The 12,287-nt window shown below is 34.0% G+C and overlaps 2 protein-coding genes and 3 non-coding genes across 7 annotated transcripts in view; 1 reads left to right on the top strand and 4 right to left on the bottom strand.

The window, feature by feature from the left end:
- LOC117100818 (translation initiation factor IF-2, mitochondrial-like) overlaps positions 1–7,368 on the top strand; it is a 10,112-nt gene extending 2,744 nt beyond the window's left edge. For both annotated transcript variants that reach the window (XM_033240641.1, XM_033240642.1), the window contains exons 5-14: positions 91–251; positions 732–908; positions 1,991–2,040; positions 2,565–2,654; positions 3,017–3,141; positions 3,760–3,964; positions 4,713–4,953; positions 5,371–5,673; positions 6,068–6,208; positions 6,495–7,368. In XM_033240641.1, coding sequence (XP_033096532.1) covers positions 91–251; positions 732–908; positions 1,991–2,040; positions 2,565–2,654; positions 3,017–3,141; positions 3,760–3,964; positions 4,713–4,953; positions 5,371–5,673; positions 6,068–6,208; positions 6,495–6,664 — 1,663 coding nt within the window. In that variant the 3' untranslated portion in view covers positions 6,665–7,368. The remainder of the gene's footprint in view (positions 1–90; positions 252–731; positions 909–1,990; positions 2,041–2,564; positions 2,655–3,016; positions 3,142–3,759; positions 3,965–4,712; positions 4,954–5,370; positions 5,674–6,067; positions 6,209–6,494) is intronic.
- A 2,256-nt stretch (positions 7,369–9,624) lies between these two features.
- On the bottom strand, positions 9,625–12,157 carry LOC117100817 (ubiquitin-40S ribosomal protein S27a). 2 transcript variants are annotated; one of them, XM_033240640.1, is made up of 5 exons: positions 12,104–12,157; positions 11,943–12,009; positions 10,755–10,809; positions 10,321–10,538; positions 9,625–9,844 (listed from the first exon to the last, which is right to left on the bottom strand). In XM_033240640.1, exons 2-5 carry the CDS (start codon positions 11,988–11,990, stop codon positions 9,695–9,697), a joined length of 471 nt encoding a protein of 156 aa, XP_033096531.1. In that variant the 5' UTR covers positions 11,991–12,009; positions 12,104–12,157; the 3' UTR covers positions 9,625–9,694. The 2 variants fall into 2 exon arrangements, with proteins under 2 accessions (XP_033096531.1, XP_033096530.1); XM_033240639.1 differs by having other exon boundaries at positions 12,121–12,156.
- Positions 10,103–10,168, bottom strand: LOC117100846. Its single transcript, XR_004444179.1, has one exon. It is a non-coding gene; the product is annotated as a small nucleolar RNA SNORD58 (small nucleolar RNA).
- Positions 10,623–10,690, bottom strand: LOC117100847. Its single transcript, XR_004444180.1, has one exon. It is a non-coding gene; the product is annotated as a small nucleolar RNA SNORD58 (small nucleolar RNA).
- LOC117100848 lies at positions 10,900–10,965 on the bottom strand. The gene has a single exon (XR_004444181.1). It is a non-coding gene; the product is annotated as a small nucleolar RNA SNORD58 (small nucleolar RNA).
- Positions 12,158–12,287: the final 130 nt, after the last annotated feature.

Here is a 12,287-nt window from a genome sequence, read left to right as displayed (position 1 = left end):
TTGCCCTCTTCCACCTCCTTCCTTATCATTATTTAATTTGTATATATTTAACAATAACTGAAAGCTTATGTTGAAGATATTTGTTTACAGACCACCTTGTGACCCTGCACTGCTTAAACCAAGATCACCGGTAGTAACCATAATGGGCCATGTAGACCATGGTAAAACCACACTCCTAGATTACCTCAGAAAGACATCGGTTGCTGAGGGTGAAGCTGGTGGTATTACACAACACATTGGTGCTTTTTCAGGTCAGTAGTTTTTGGTGTTTATATGCACTACTCCATGATCTGAGCTTCTCCAACATGATTATAATAATAATACCATATTGTAACGATTAACAAGTTATCGTAAGTACAATCACAACACCACCATCATCGTAGCTGCAATCCAACCAACACACTGTCATAGTTATCAAACCAAAATCACAACAATACCACTATCATCATCATAATATTGTAACCAATATCACAACACTACCACCGTCATCATCATATTGTAACCAATATCACAACACTACCACCACCATCGTCATCATATTGTAACCAAAATTGCAACACTCCCCCCTCATTCATCTATCATCATCTTCATCAAAAAGTCATCATAAATACATCACAAGTACTATTATTATTCAGAAGAAAAAAAACATGAGACTGTATGGAAAATAACAATATTATACCCAAAGTTAATACTATAAAATACAATTAAAATATGAATCCTTTTACCTTTAGTGGCCTTAAAAGATGGGCAGAAAATTACTTTTCTGGATACACCGGGTCATGCTGCATTTTCAGCGATGCGGTCTCGAGGAGCACATGTAACGGACATCGTTGTTCTCGTTGTAGCTGCTGATGATGGAGTAATGGAACAAACTAGAGAGTCTATACGCTTCGCTGAGGAGGCAGGAGGTAATATTGCCAGACATGTTTTTTTTCTTGAATTAGAATATAGACACTAAAACAACAATGAAACTGAAAACTACAGTATAACACCTAGGGTAATAAGTTGGTAGATTGTTTTAATTTAATTTAAATGTACTTAAATTAAATAACATGAATGAAATAATGCCTCTATAAAAATAGAAAATACTTATTAAAATATATATTTCGGTACTTTTTATCCAACGATATAAATATGTACATAAAACAGTTTATGGCAGTAAAAACTGAATTGCAAATCCTCAAAGATTAAAATATACAGACATTACAGATAACATACAGTATAAATCATTAAAGAGATATGGTCCAATCATATTGCAAACATTCAACAATATAAAAACCAGATTAAAAAAACGGAAAGACCAAATGCAACAATCAAGAATAGACAGATATAAGACTAATAGATCTACTTTAATATCAGTAGAGTGTTTGGCTGTTTGCCATACATTTGGATATCTGACCAGTAGTATATAAGCCAGTAGAAGCCTGGTTCTCACGAGAGCCCTAGTATCCGGATCGGGAGCTAACCATTAGCGCTAACTGTTAGCACCTGCGTGAGAACGCCCGATCGGTTGCTAACCGTTAGCGGTTTCCGGATGCCACTAACGGTTAGCAAATTGAGCCCGTTTTTATCATCAACCAATCACACGTACACATTTACAATTTCCAGTTTCTTATTGGCCAGTGATTCGATCATCATATTTTTGGTATCCGGATCGGGATTTTCTTGTATGGACGCACGGCAGCTAATGGTTAGCAGGATCCGGATCCTGCTAACCGTTAGCAGCCGTGTGAGAACATAGCCTGAGACTATTTATTATATGGTGGTTTTTTTTTTATGCCTAGTTCAAATAAATTGGATAAGACTACACTGTTTATGATTGTGATTAGGTTAATTTTGCTACTATTGTTGGTATTTTCTGTTTTAGTTGCATATTTGTTCCTCATTTTTATACTCTTGTCATTGTTTCATTGTTGTTTTTTTTTTGGTTCATTATTTTTTTTCATTGCATAGATTCTACATAGTGCTATTCTTTTTTTTTTCTGATTAGTTCCTATGATTGTGGCAATAAACAAATGTGACAAGCCTGCCTCAAATCCAGTAAGTATTTATTGCCTCAATGCAATTTTTAAAGGAAGAGCAAAAATATAGAAATGTTTTATGAACATTTTATTTAAAAATGACACCATAAATTTTAGTGCATATATGGACAAATCAAGATCAGTATATATTCTACATCCCTTGTATGATTTTTTTTTATATTATGCATGGAATATTGTTAAAGGAGTCATAATAAATGAACCTTTCTTCCATTCATATGTTCAATGTAAATTTAGTCACTTTCTATTTTTATTTTTTATTTTATTCATTTCGGCAGAAATACAAAATCTGAACAGGTGTTGCTAACTATTAATTTTTGTTTTGTTTTGCTGTTCTTGTTGTTTTATCATTGCTAATTTTTATTCTTGTACCTTTTGCACACTGTCGCCTTACCAAGTGTGGCTCAACCCCTATTGCACTACCTATAAAAAATTATATAAAAATATAAACAACATTAAAATTATATAAAAATTATTAAGTCATAACAGTCATTGTTTTCAGTTTTTTATGTATTATTTTAAAAGGAACAGACCAAACGGGAACTTCTTGGGCATGGAATTCAATTGGAGGACTTTGGCGGAGAAGTTCAAGCTGTAGAAATATCAGCCCTCAAGGTTAGAAATTCAAAGTTTATGATGATGAATAAAATGAAAATAAGCATTGGTGTGTAAGCACACCACACTTCAATATAAATTATGTTCGAGTTTGTGATGGGAAAAAAATAGTTGGTTGCATTTAAAATAATATATATGTTGGCCTCGCAGAGTGTCCAGATTTTAGGCCTTACAAAAAGGCCTGGGTAGGCCTAGGTAACTCAGATAACATTAAATACTGATTTTTCATGAACTATTGAACCATATACATAATATCAAATGTGCCAAGCCTGTGTCTTACTAGAAAATTAGACTAATACTATAAAGAACTGTACTAGAATATATCTTTGATAATCATCTTTTTTTTCTTCTAAATTTTCTAGGGCATAAATATTGATGTACTAGGAGAATCAATTATAGCTCAGGCTGAAGTGATGGAGTTGAAGGCAGATACAACAGGCATAGTTGAAGCAAACGTTATAGAATCCAAGGTGGATAGAGGAAAAGGGTAAGCAACCCCAGATGACTTCACTCCAAATCAGATGGAATTACCATAATCTAATTTGATTTCACAAAATTTTAGTTGTATCTGGTTATCAGGCTTTATCACTGCCCTGTATAATGTTATGTATAATATTTTTATTTTCTATCACCTGATCATCAAGCATTCATATTTTAATATGATTTATTTATTTACAGTATAATATTTGTTTTAACACATGATCCCTATATTAATGTACTGTATTATATATTTTTATATTTTATTATTCAAATTCTGTATGTTTTCAGTTTTATCACCTGATCTGCTATGATGCTTATCTCATACTATATGATATATTTAACAGGGGCGGATCCAGTTGGGCAGGGGCACCCCCAGTTCTCCTTCCAAAGACCACTTTTGACACCGGGGTTTCTATGGTCTGTAGCAGTTTTGATCTCTAATTAGATTAATAAAGATAAATAGACATTTGTTGGGGCCACAGAAAAGTGGTCTTTAATTGGAAGGGTCTTTAATTCGAGGGGGAACTGTATTATATTCATATATTGTTGTCACATGATTTGTATTTAAGATAATACAATGATTAACTTTACAAAATGTTGATTTGTTGCTTCTCTTTTTTTTCAGTGCTGTAGCAACTGTTATTATTGAGAGAGGAACCCTGAAGAAAGGTTCCATACTTGTTGCAGGCAAGTCCATGTGTAAGGTTCGCAATATGTACAACGAACACGGCCAGCAGATCAATGAAGCACCCCCTAGCACACCGGTAGAAGTTACAGGTTGGAAGGAAATTCCAGGAGCTGGGGAGCTCATTCTAGAAGTAGAATCTGAAGTAAGGCCAAAAAAAAAGTTGCTGTGGTGCATAAGCACATTGACATTTTGAGATCTTTGGTTTATGTGGAGCAATGGCAATGACTTACTTATGTGATTCTCCTCTTCTACATCAAACACCTGTTCAGCACTAAACAGCATACTTAGGTGTTCGTTGAGTTTTCTTTCTTTCAATTGTGTAATGGGATGTAGCTTCTCTTCTTCCTGTATGCTGCTGCCTTGAACATGCTGAAGATTCTGCAGTTTAATATGTGTGTGTGGCTGTGGACAGGCTGCCTTTTTTTGTCACTTCAACCTTCGGCCATCTCTCTGACTTACTCATTTATGACAGGAAAACCATTTTTTATGTACATTTTCTGTAGTGGTTAAAATGCTTGCTTTTCATTCCCTGGGCCCTGGTTCAAATCCTGTGATACTAGGACTGTTTATCTCATGACTATAAAAACATCTCTACTCCCTAAGCCTCAAATTGAGACTTACATTATAAAGAATCACTTTACTCCAGTAATATCTACTGACCTCAAGATTAATCTGAAAGTGTAAACCTCTTAAAATACGGTTAAAATATAAAAAATGTATATCTTTAAAAAGTGACAACATCAGTTGATGATATAGTTTCTTTTATTCATTCCATTCAAATACACATAACATTAGGAAAGGCAGATGCAATTTATATTAATTTACAGAGAAATTAAAAACCAATCACAGAATATGTCAAATCATTATTAATCTCAATTTACCTTCTATAGAAAAGAGCAAAGGAGGTTATTGACTGGAGGAAAGAAGCCGAACAAGATGAACGTTCAAAACAGGATGCCATCATTGTTCAGAAGAAAGCAGAAGAGCAACGAAAAGCCCACACGGAGAAGAGGAAAGTAAACAGTTTATTATCATGGAGAGAAATTCGCATGAGACATTCGGCCGAGAGATTCTCCCGTGAAAAAGAGAACGTAAAGAGTGAACATCCTGAGCTAAACATTGTGCTGAAAGGTACTTGAATATTTATCTAAAAAGCAGACACATTTTATGGTTCAGGAAATAATTAGATTAGTCTGGTTTTATTTTTCAAAGACAGCTTTGTAATGTAAGCAGTTTTTGTTTTATAGTTGCGGGCTTGAATACTCACAACTAAAAACAAATCCACTCCCTAAGCCTCAGTAGAGACTTCGCTGAAAAAAGCCTCACATTATTTCATTTTCAGCGCCCCTTTTAGGATACCCTGGAATGGTCTCAACTTCCAATACGACCAAAATTTGAATCATTTTTTGCTTACTTACTACATAATACTGTAAATATGTTGGCAATCAAAAGTTCTTCATTTCTTTGGATGGCAGTAACATTAATTTGAACAACGGTATATTTTAAACAAACAAAGTTTGTTAATAAAGTTATTCTTTCTTCATGTAGGTGATGTTGATGGATCAGTGGAGGCCATATTGGATGCCTTATCAACTTACGATTCTGACCAATGTAAACTGGATATACTACACTGTGGTGTAGGCATTGTATCTGAAAAAGATGTTGAAATCGCAAAAACTTTTGATGGTATTGTTGTTGGCTTCAACGTAGCTGTTAGTGGTGTTACACAGACGTTAGCAGATAAACTTGGAGTGCAGATCCTTAAACATTCTATTATTTATAAATTAATTGACGATCTAAAAGAGGAATTGAACTCTAGACTGCCTCCAGTTGAAGAAATAAGTGTTTTAGGTAGGTTGTAATAATTTTCAGTTGTGGACAAAAAAGCTAATGTATTTTTATATAAATTAAAACCTGACATTTTTTAAAACTCTTGACAAGGGAGTCAATGTCTCTGACAGTGTCGTCAAGTGTAAATGGGGGAATCATTGCCGACTAGAACCAGAACCCCCTCCCAGAAGCTGCAACAATTAGGGATTTGAAAGGCTTTTTTAATCGAAAAATTTACATATGAATTTTGTTTTTGTTTTTTTGATAATGTTGTTTGAAGGTTTGCAAGGCGAAGTATTAATATATTAAATGCTTGCGGCACACCACTTAGATAATTCTGAATGCAACGGTTGTTTTGTTAATAATGTTATTTATAAATGATCTAATGTTTATTTTTGTTTTCACCTGTTCATAGGTGAAGCAACCGTGATGCAGCCTTTTACGGTGTCTGTAGGCAAACGCAAGGTCGAAGTGGCAGGTTGCAGAGTCAATAAGGGTAGTCTAAATATTTCAGGGGAATTTAAATTAGTTCGCAATCAAGAAACAATTCATGAAGGTAAGAACCTGTGATTAAAATGTATAGAATGGAAGTTTCCACAAAGCCCCGCCCATTTTTGCTAAGGTCCCACAAAATGTACAGACCCATACATTTGTGGAACAACATGTGTTTCATCAAAGGATGCAAGTAAATATCAATATTTTGTTTTATTTATTATCTTATCCAACAGCGAATAATTAAGTCGCCACTTACTGGCGGGAACAAATGGCAGGCTTCAAATCAGGGCATTGCCAGTGCAGTTTTTTTTTTGTAAGTTATTAATTCTTATATTTTTTTTTTTCAGGACAATTAACATCTCTTAAACATCATAAGGATGATGTAAAATCTGTGAAGAAGGATATGGAATGTGGATTGTCTTTCAAGGAGAATTTAGAATTTAAAAATGGAGATACAATAATCTGCTATGAAACATCCCATATACCACAAACAATTGATTGGGATCTAGGATTCTGATAGGCTGCCAAAGATTTCTAACAACTTTGGGGTATACTGTAGACACTAATGAAAAAGATTGACTTCATTATTGTCATTTGATATTGTCATTTGAATATGGAACGAGAGGTTCCTTTTTCATTCATGTTTAATTTCGGAATTTCATGTCCATACAAAAGAATAACACTTGAACCTATGAAACACAAAATAGGAAAATATAAGTACAAAAAGAGCGAAAGACAACTTCGGCATCATTCATGTTTTTACGAGAATACATAACATACTCCCAGGGAGCAGCTAATAGAGAGCGTTTGATTTGCGACGATGTAGAATGTAATGACGTCATAATTGAATTGTGTGTTACATTCTCTCCAGAAATTTGAAATGGTCGTTGGCTGAATCTGCGTGTTCAGGCCAGAAAGCGAACTGTTGTATTATCCTTTGGTGCATCAGTCTTTGCATCTTTGCTTACTCAAAAAATTGATTTAGAAATTAGAACACTTGCAATGCCAGTGACAGATGAATATATTGTTCTCATTCTACGTTCTCAATCGAAATTCTCTAATAATGATTTGTACTCTCCATAAAGAATACCGCAAGATTTAACTTTCTATGCAAATTAATGTAAGCCTTAGATTACCTCTACTGCAGTAGAGGTAATAATGACAATGGCTGTAAGTTCGCCCGAAGACCAAGGTATAATTGGCACCAGTGTAGGTGGGGGGGGGGGGGGACATCTAGTAGATGTGTATAAGAGACAGCATTTAAGCCAACCATATCTTATTCATTGAGCTATTTTCATCACTATAAAAATATAATAAATTGAATTGCCTTTTTTTTTTGCCTCAGCTGATGGATTCAATGTTGTACGGTCTGAAGTTCTCAATAGATAAAAGATAATGAAACAGAAAGGGATGTCATTTTCCATTGAGCTTGGTTTCTACTCTACTCTAGTAAAAAAATGTATTGATTTAGGCCTGTTGATGAATGGATGGATTTATTCGGTGTTAACACCAAGGATAACCCTTGAAAATCTGAAGACTTATTTCCAGTGGGGTCCTTCTGGTAGTGATTGTACAATACACCGGTATACAATTCCCTAGTCTTCCTTAACGTGTAGGCCATAATGCACACAGGACCAACATCTTAAATGTCTCATTTGAAAGATGGTGCACTATTCTAAATTGAATTTCCGCCCTCTAGCTGAAACAAAAGGAGAACAGGGATGGGAATTGAACCAGGTAACTATCCAGCGCACACACAGTGGCTATCACCGGTTTAATATTTCCCCCCACAATAATATGGAATCTCTGCCACTGAACGTTTGACACCTATTAAAAAACCAATATTAATTCTCCAAAATTCGTAGCTTCCTGGGGGGGAACTAATATTAATTCTCCAAAATTTGTAGCTTCCAGGGGGATTTCCCCTGGAGCCCTAGACAACCTTCGGCCAATATGATTTACTTGTTCTTTTTGACGCATGATTCGCTCAAATCACAAATTAATACTAACTACGTAACCTTTAATCAATCTAGTTCAATTCAATTCAATATTTGAGCATAATTCAACACATTACATATAACAAAACAATGAACAATAAAAAGATAATTTACTAAAACATTTTCAGCTCAGGATAACCCCAAAAAACCAAATCAGTTTATTTTCGTTGGGGTCCCTTAAATAAAAAATATTACATAAAAGTTGGTTAAAAATCATTGCAGTACCCACTGCTACTTGGGCATCGGATTCATTACTGGTCACTAAGTGCAAGATTGGTGATCTGCTGGTTAAGACACCAGGCTTATCTGGATGTTGTGGTTTGATTTTAGAACAAACTGAGCATTCAGCAGGATAACACATGCGGTAGACCAAAAATGTAATTCCACTAGTTTGTGTCTTGTTTACAGTGAAACAAATTGAGATGAAATATTGCCATTTAAAAAAATTTGATTTCTGTATTTCAGATTACTGTATGCGGTTTCTAAAAATATATTAGATTAGGGCCTATGCTTACTGTATTATAAAATTAGGATTCAAGACTGGTCTCATTTCTTTCTGCTATACCAAAGGACAGAAATAAATAAATTTTCTACATATTATAATAGACTCTAAAATCGATTAAATAAGCTTTGAAACCCCTAAATTGTCAATATTTTTGGGGCATTCACCCCCTAAACCACTTTCGGAATATTTTGTGCGATTACTCAATCATGCCCACTTTTCTCTCGCTGCATCAATGGGCAAATTGCTAGGAGTGATCTGCAAACAATTAGCATCTTATTCAGGGGAAGTATCTCACCAGTTTGTGCTACAGATACTGGGAATAAGCTCTAGCGCCCCCCCCCCCTCCCATGAGCTTTATTATGGGTTGGGGGGGGGGAAAGACTCATCTTTAAAGAGCTACTCATAAATATTCAAAGGGGAATACAGTACATAAACACTTTCCATTGAAAATGGTCATGAATGAAATTACAGTATCATAGTTCGATCTATAAGGTCTTTAATTTGAAATGTTTAGGCCTACTCTTTTTGTAAGTTTTAAAAACGTACACTGTACATAAAAGATAATTTTATCACAATTAATTGAAAACTGAAAAAGCTAATGAAAGTACAGTATAAATAATTGAGGAAATCAGAATATACAAGACATTGAACATGATGAATTACTGTACAGGGAATGGCAGCCAACCTTTCAATCGATTGATAGCATGACTTGCTGTGTATTATTTTTTAGCATTCTATCTGCAACAACTCAATTTTCCATGTTACACACAGGGAGTGCATTTGTATGGGATGGGTGGTCTATTTTTCCCATTGCTGTTCTGAATTCTTGATTGTAACTAAATTAATTTAGCGTCATCTACAGTATATAACTTGTTCCTCATTTTGATATAGAGTACGTTTTAACAGTCGCATATTAGCTGTGTATATTATGGAAAAGTACAAATGACAAAGAAATAACAAAAGAAATAAATCATATTTCTGTTGTATTTTTTTTTTAATCGATAAATCAATTGAATTTACATATCTCCAGAAAGCCTAAAACAAACTATTCTTCTTGTGGTTTATTGTACACGTATGTCAGACAGCATTTTCCACAGTATTGTCTGTCAAAGTGGGAGGCCATGAAAACGCCGGCACCACACTCCTCACTCGGGCATTCACGACGAAGACGAGTAATCTTGCCATTTTCATCAACCTATGAAAGAATAGTTACAGCAGTTAAGAATTTATTGCAATGTTGCAGCAAAATTAACAGAATCACTTTAGAAACAAAAATTACCTTATTTTTGAAATTATAAATTATTTTAAGACCACTTTTGGGACTGGTATTTCTATGGACTTTTGTAGAGTTGGTCTTGATTAGAAAAATATTTATCATGAAGATAAAAGGCAACTATTCATCTGGGCCAAAAAAAGTGGTCTTTAACTGCAGGTTATTTTTTATTTTATTTTTGTTGCTCAGAAATCTTGTTTAGTTTCATTTCTTTTTCAAAGGTGTCCTAAGAAAACATCATTGCAACATCTAACAATTAAAACAAGCATGTGTACATGGATTAAAGAGAAAATACTGAGACATATAGTATTATTTAAATATTTATGAATCTCAACTTCGGTTATGTATTAGGTGGGAAAATCCAAACTGAATCAAAACAGGATTGACATAAGCCTTACTTTGTAGAATTTGAGCACTGCAAGCTTAACCTTCTTCTTCTTGTGTTTGTTTTTCTTTGGTGTGGTGTAGGTCTTCTTCTTGCGTTTCTTGGCGCCACCACGTAGACGCAACACCAAATGGAGAGTAGATTCCTTCTGGATGTTGTAGTCTGAAAGTGTGCGGCCATCTTCAAGCTGTTTTCCTGCAAAGATCAACCTCTGTTGATCTGGTGGAATGCCTGGAATGAGTAAAAATAGAACATTATTATCGTAATAAACAAGAGTAGAAATAAATATATAGAATTTAAATATCATATGTATTTGTCGCTCAGAAACATAAAATGGTATTTTCATTCTTTTTCAAAGGTGTCCTAAGAAAGCATCATTGCAACAATAAAAGTTTTAAACTGTTTTAAACAAAAAATAAATCAAAGAAATAGAAGTAAATATATTACCTTCTTTGTCTTGAATTTTGGCTTTCACATTTTCAATTGTATCACTGGGTTCCACCTGAAAAAGACAAATAATACACAATTAATGTGGATTTGTTGGTTGTCACCCCCATAAATGAAATCGTTGCAAGTGGATGTGCATGGCATTGTTGCTCAGTCAATTTATAAACAGTTTCATTCTTTTCAAAGGTGTCCTAAGTAAACATCATAGCAACATATGAACAATATTTTTTTATGAAATATTTAATAAGAAATGACAAGAAAATTCTTTAGTGTTCATTTATTTGAATTTTTGAAGAAGGTAGTAGTCTTCAATTGGAGGGATCTTTAATTTAACCTGTATTTATCTGTATCTGAACAGTTTCCTGCAAATACCTTCTGAGGTTGTCACACATAGAAGAAAGAAAATGCTTTAGTGTTCATTTATTTGAATGATTGAAGAAGGTAACTAAATCAATTACTTAATAAAAAATGAAACTTTAACATGTATAATTAAAGGAAAAGTATAATGCAAATAATACAGTATATAAATTCCCAATATACAGAAAAGAAATCCAACTAAGAAATTTTTTTATCACTAACAATAAAATTTTCAGTTTCCATTAAACAAAATTTTTTTTTATTTCCCAAAATCTCGAATCATATACAGTAGAACCTCGTTTTTACGTACCCCAGTTATACGAACCCTCTGTTTTACGTACGCCTCGTATGGACGATGACGTCATCAAAAACCCCGAAAATATTCAAAACAAACGGCCATACGTTTATTGAGCGTTATGTACGTATTAGGTCAAAGGTTACCACAAATTTAACCCAACCTCTATTTTACGAATCCCCCGATTTACGTACGCCCTCTGGTCCCGTACCGTACGTAAAATCGAGGTTCTACTGTATATAATTTTGTTAATGTTTATAAAAATCAGCAAGAACCGAAAACAAGTTCAGAAAAAAAAAACAAGTTGACCTTTCTGTATTCTGTAATTTAATTAAATGTCAGTCAAATGGTGTACACACACAAATACACACTATATTATGCCTCTTCTATTTTATATACAAATATTTCACACTCTTGTTTAAACAAAAACAAACGAAAGAAGTAGTACAGTCTTGTCTAATGTTTAGCACATTTATAATTGAAAAAGAGAAGCAGTGAGAGGGCGCACGACATGCTGCTTGGGGCAGTTCACCTACCTCAAGAGTGATGGTTTTACCCGTCAATGTCTTCACAAAGATCTGCATTTTGTGGTTCTGATGACACCTGTAATTAACAAAATAATGTTAAAGATTGAATCGGTATGAGTCTCATAACGTTATAAAGTGAACAATCATAACATTTCATCGACAAACCTTACCAGTATTTCTAACTCACCCGTCAGTCGCCGCGGTGTGTGCTAAAAAGGACGAGCCTGAACTAGATTTAAAATTAACAAGATTTAAAATATGCTTTAGGCCTACAAATATTATTTTTGAACAATATTACATATGCTATTAATACAAGAAATATATTTATTTTGTTGAAGTATTATAACTATACTA

Source organism: Anneissia japonica, unplaced genomic scaffold, assembly GCF_011630105.1.
Source record: "Anneissia japonica isolate Jap-2015-1 unplaced genomic scaffold, ASM1163010v1 scaffold287756_len632865_cov181, whole genome shotgun sequence".
NCBI classification, from domain to species: Eukaryota; Metazoa; Echinodermata; class Crinoidea; order Comatulida; family Comatulidae; genus Anneissia; species Anneissia japonica.
The sequence above is the reverse complement of the archived record's forward strand: the minus strand, read 5'-3'. Positions and strand labels throughout refer to the sequence as shown.

Excerpts from the sequence above, each read along its gene's own strand:
- LOC117100817 (XM_033240640.1), bottom strand. The coding sequence starts at position 11,990 with ATGCAGATCTTTGTGAAGACATTGACGGGTAAAACCATCACTCTTGAG. Across the intron at positions 10,539-10,754 it reads CAAAATTCAAGACAAAGAAG|GCATTCCACCAGATCAACAG; the intron begins GTAATATATTTA and ends TACTCATTCCAG. Across the intron at positions 9,845-10,320 it reads CAGTGCTCAAATTCTACAAA|GTTGATGAAAATGGCAAGAT; the intron begins GTAAGGCTTATG and ends ATTCTTTCATAG.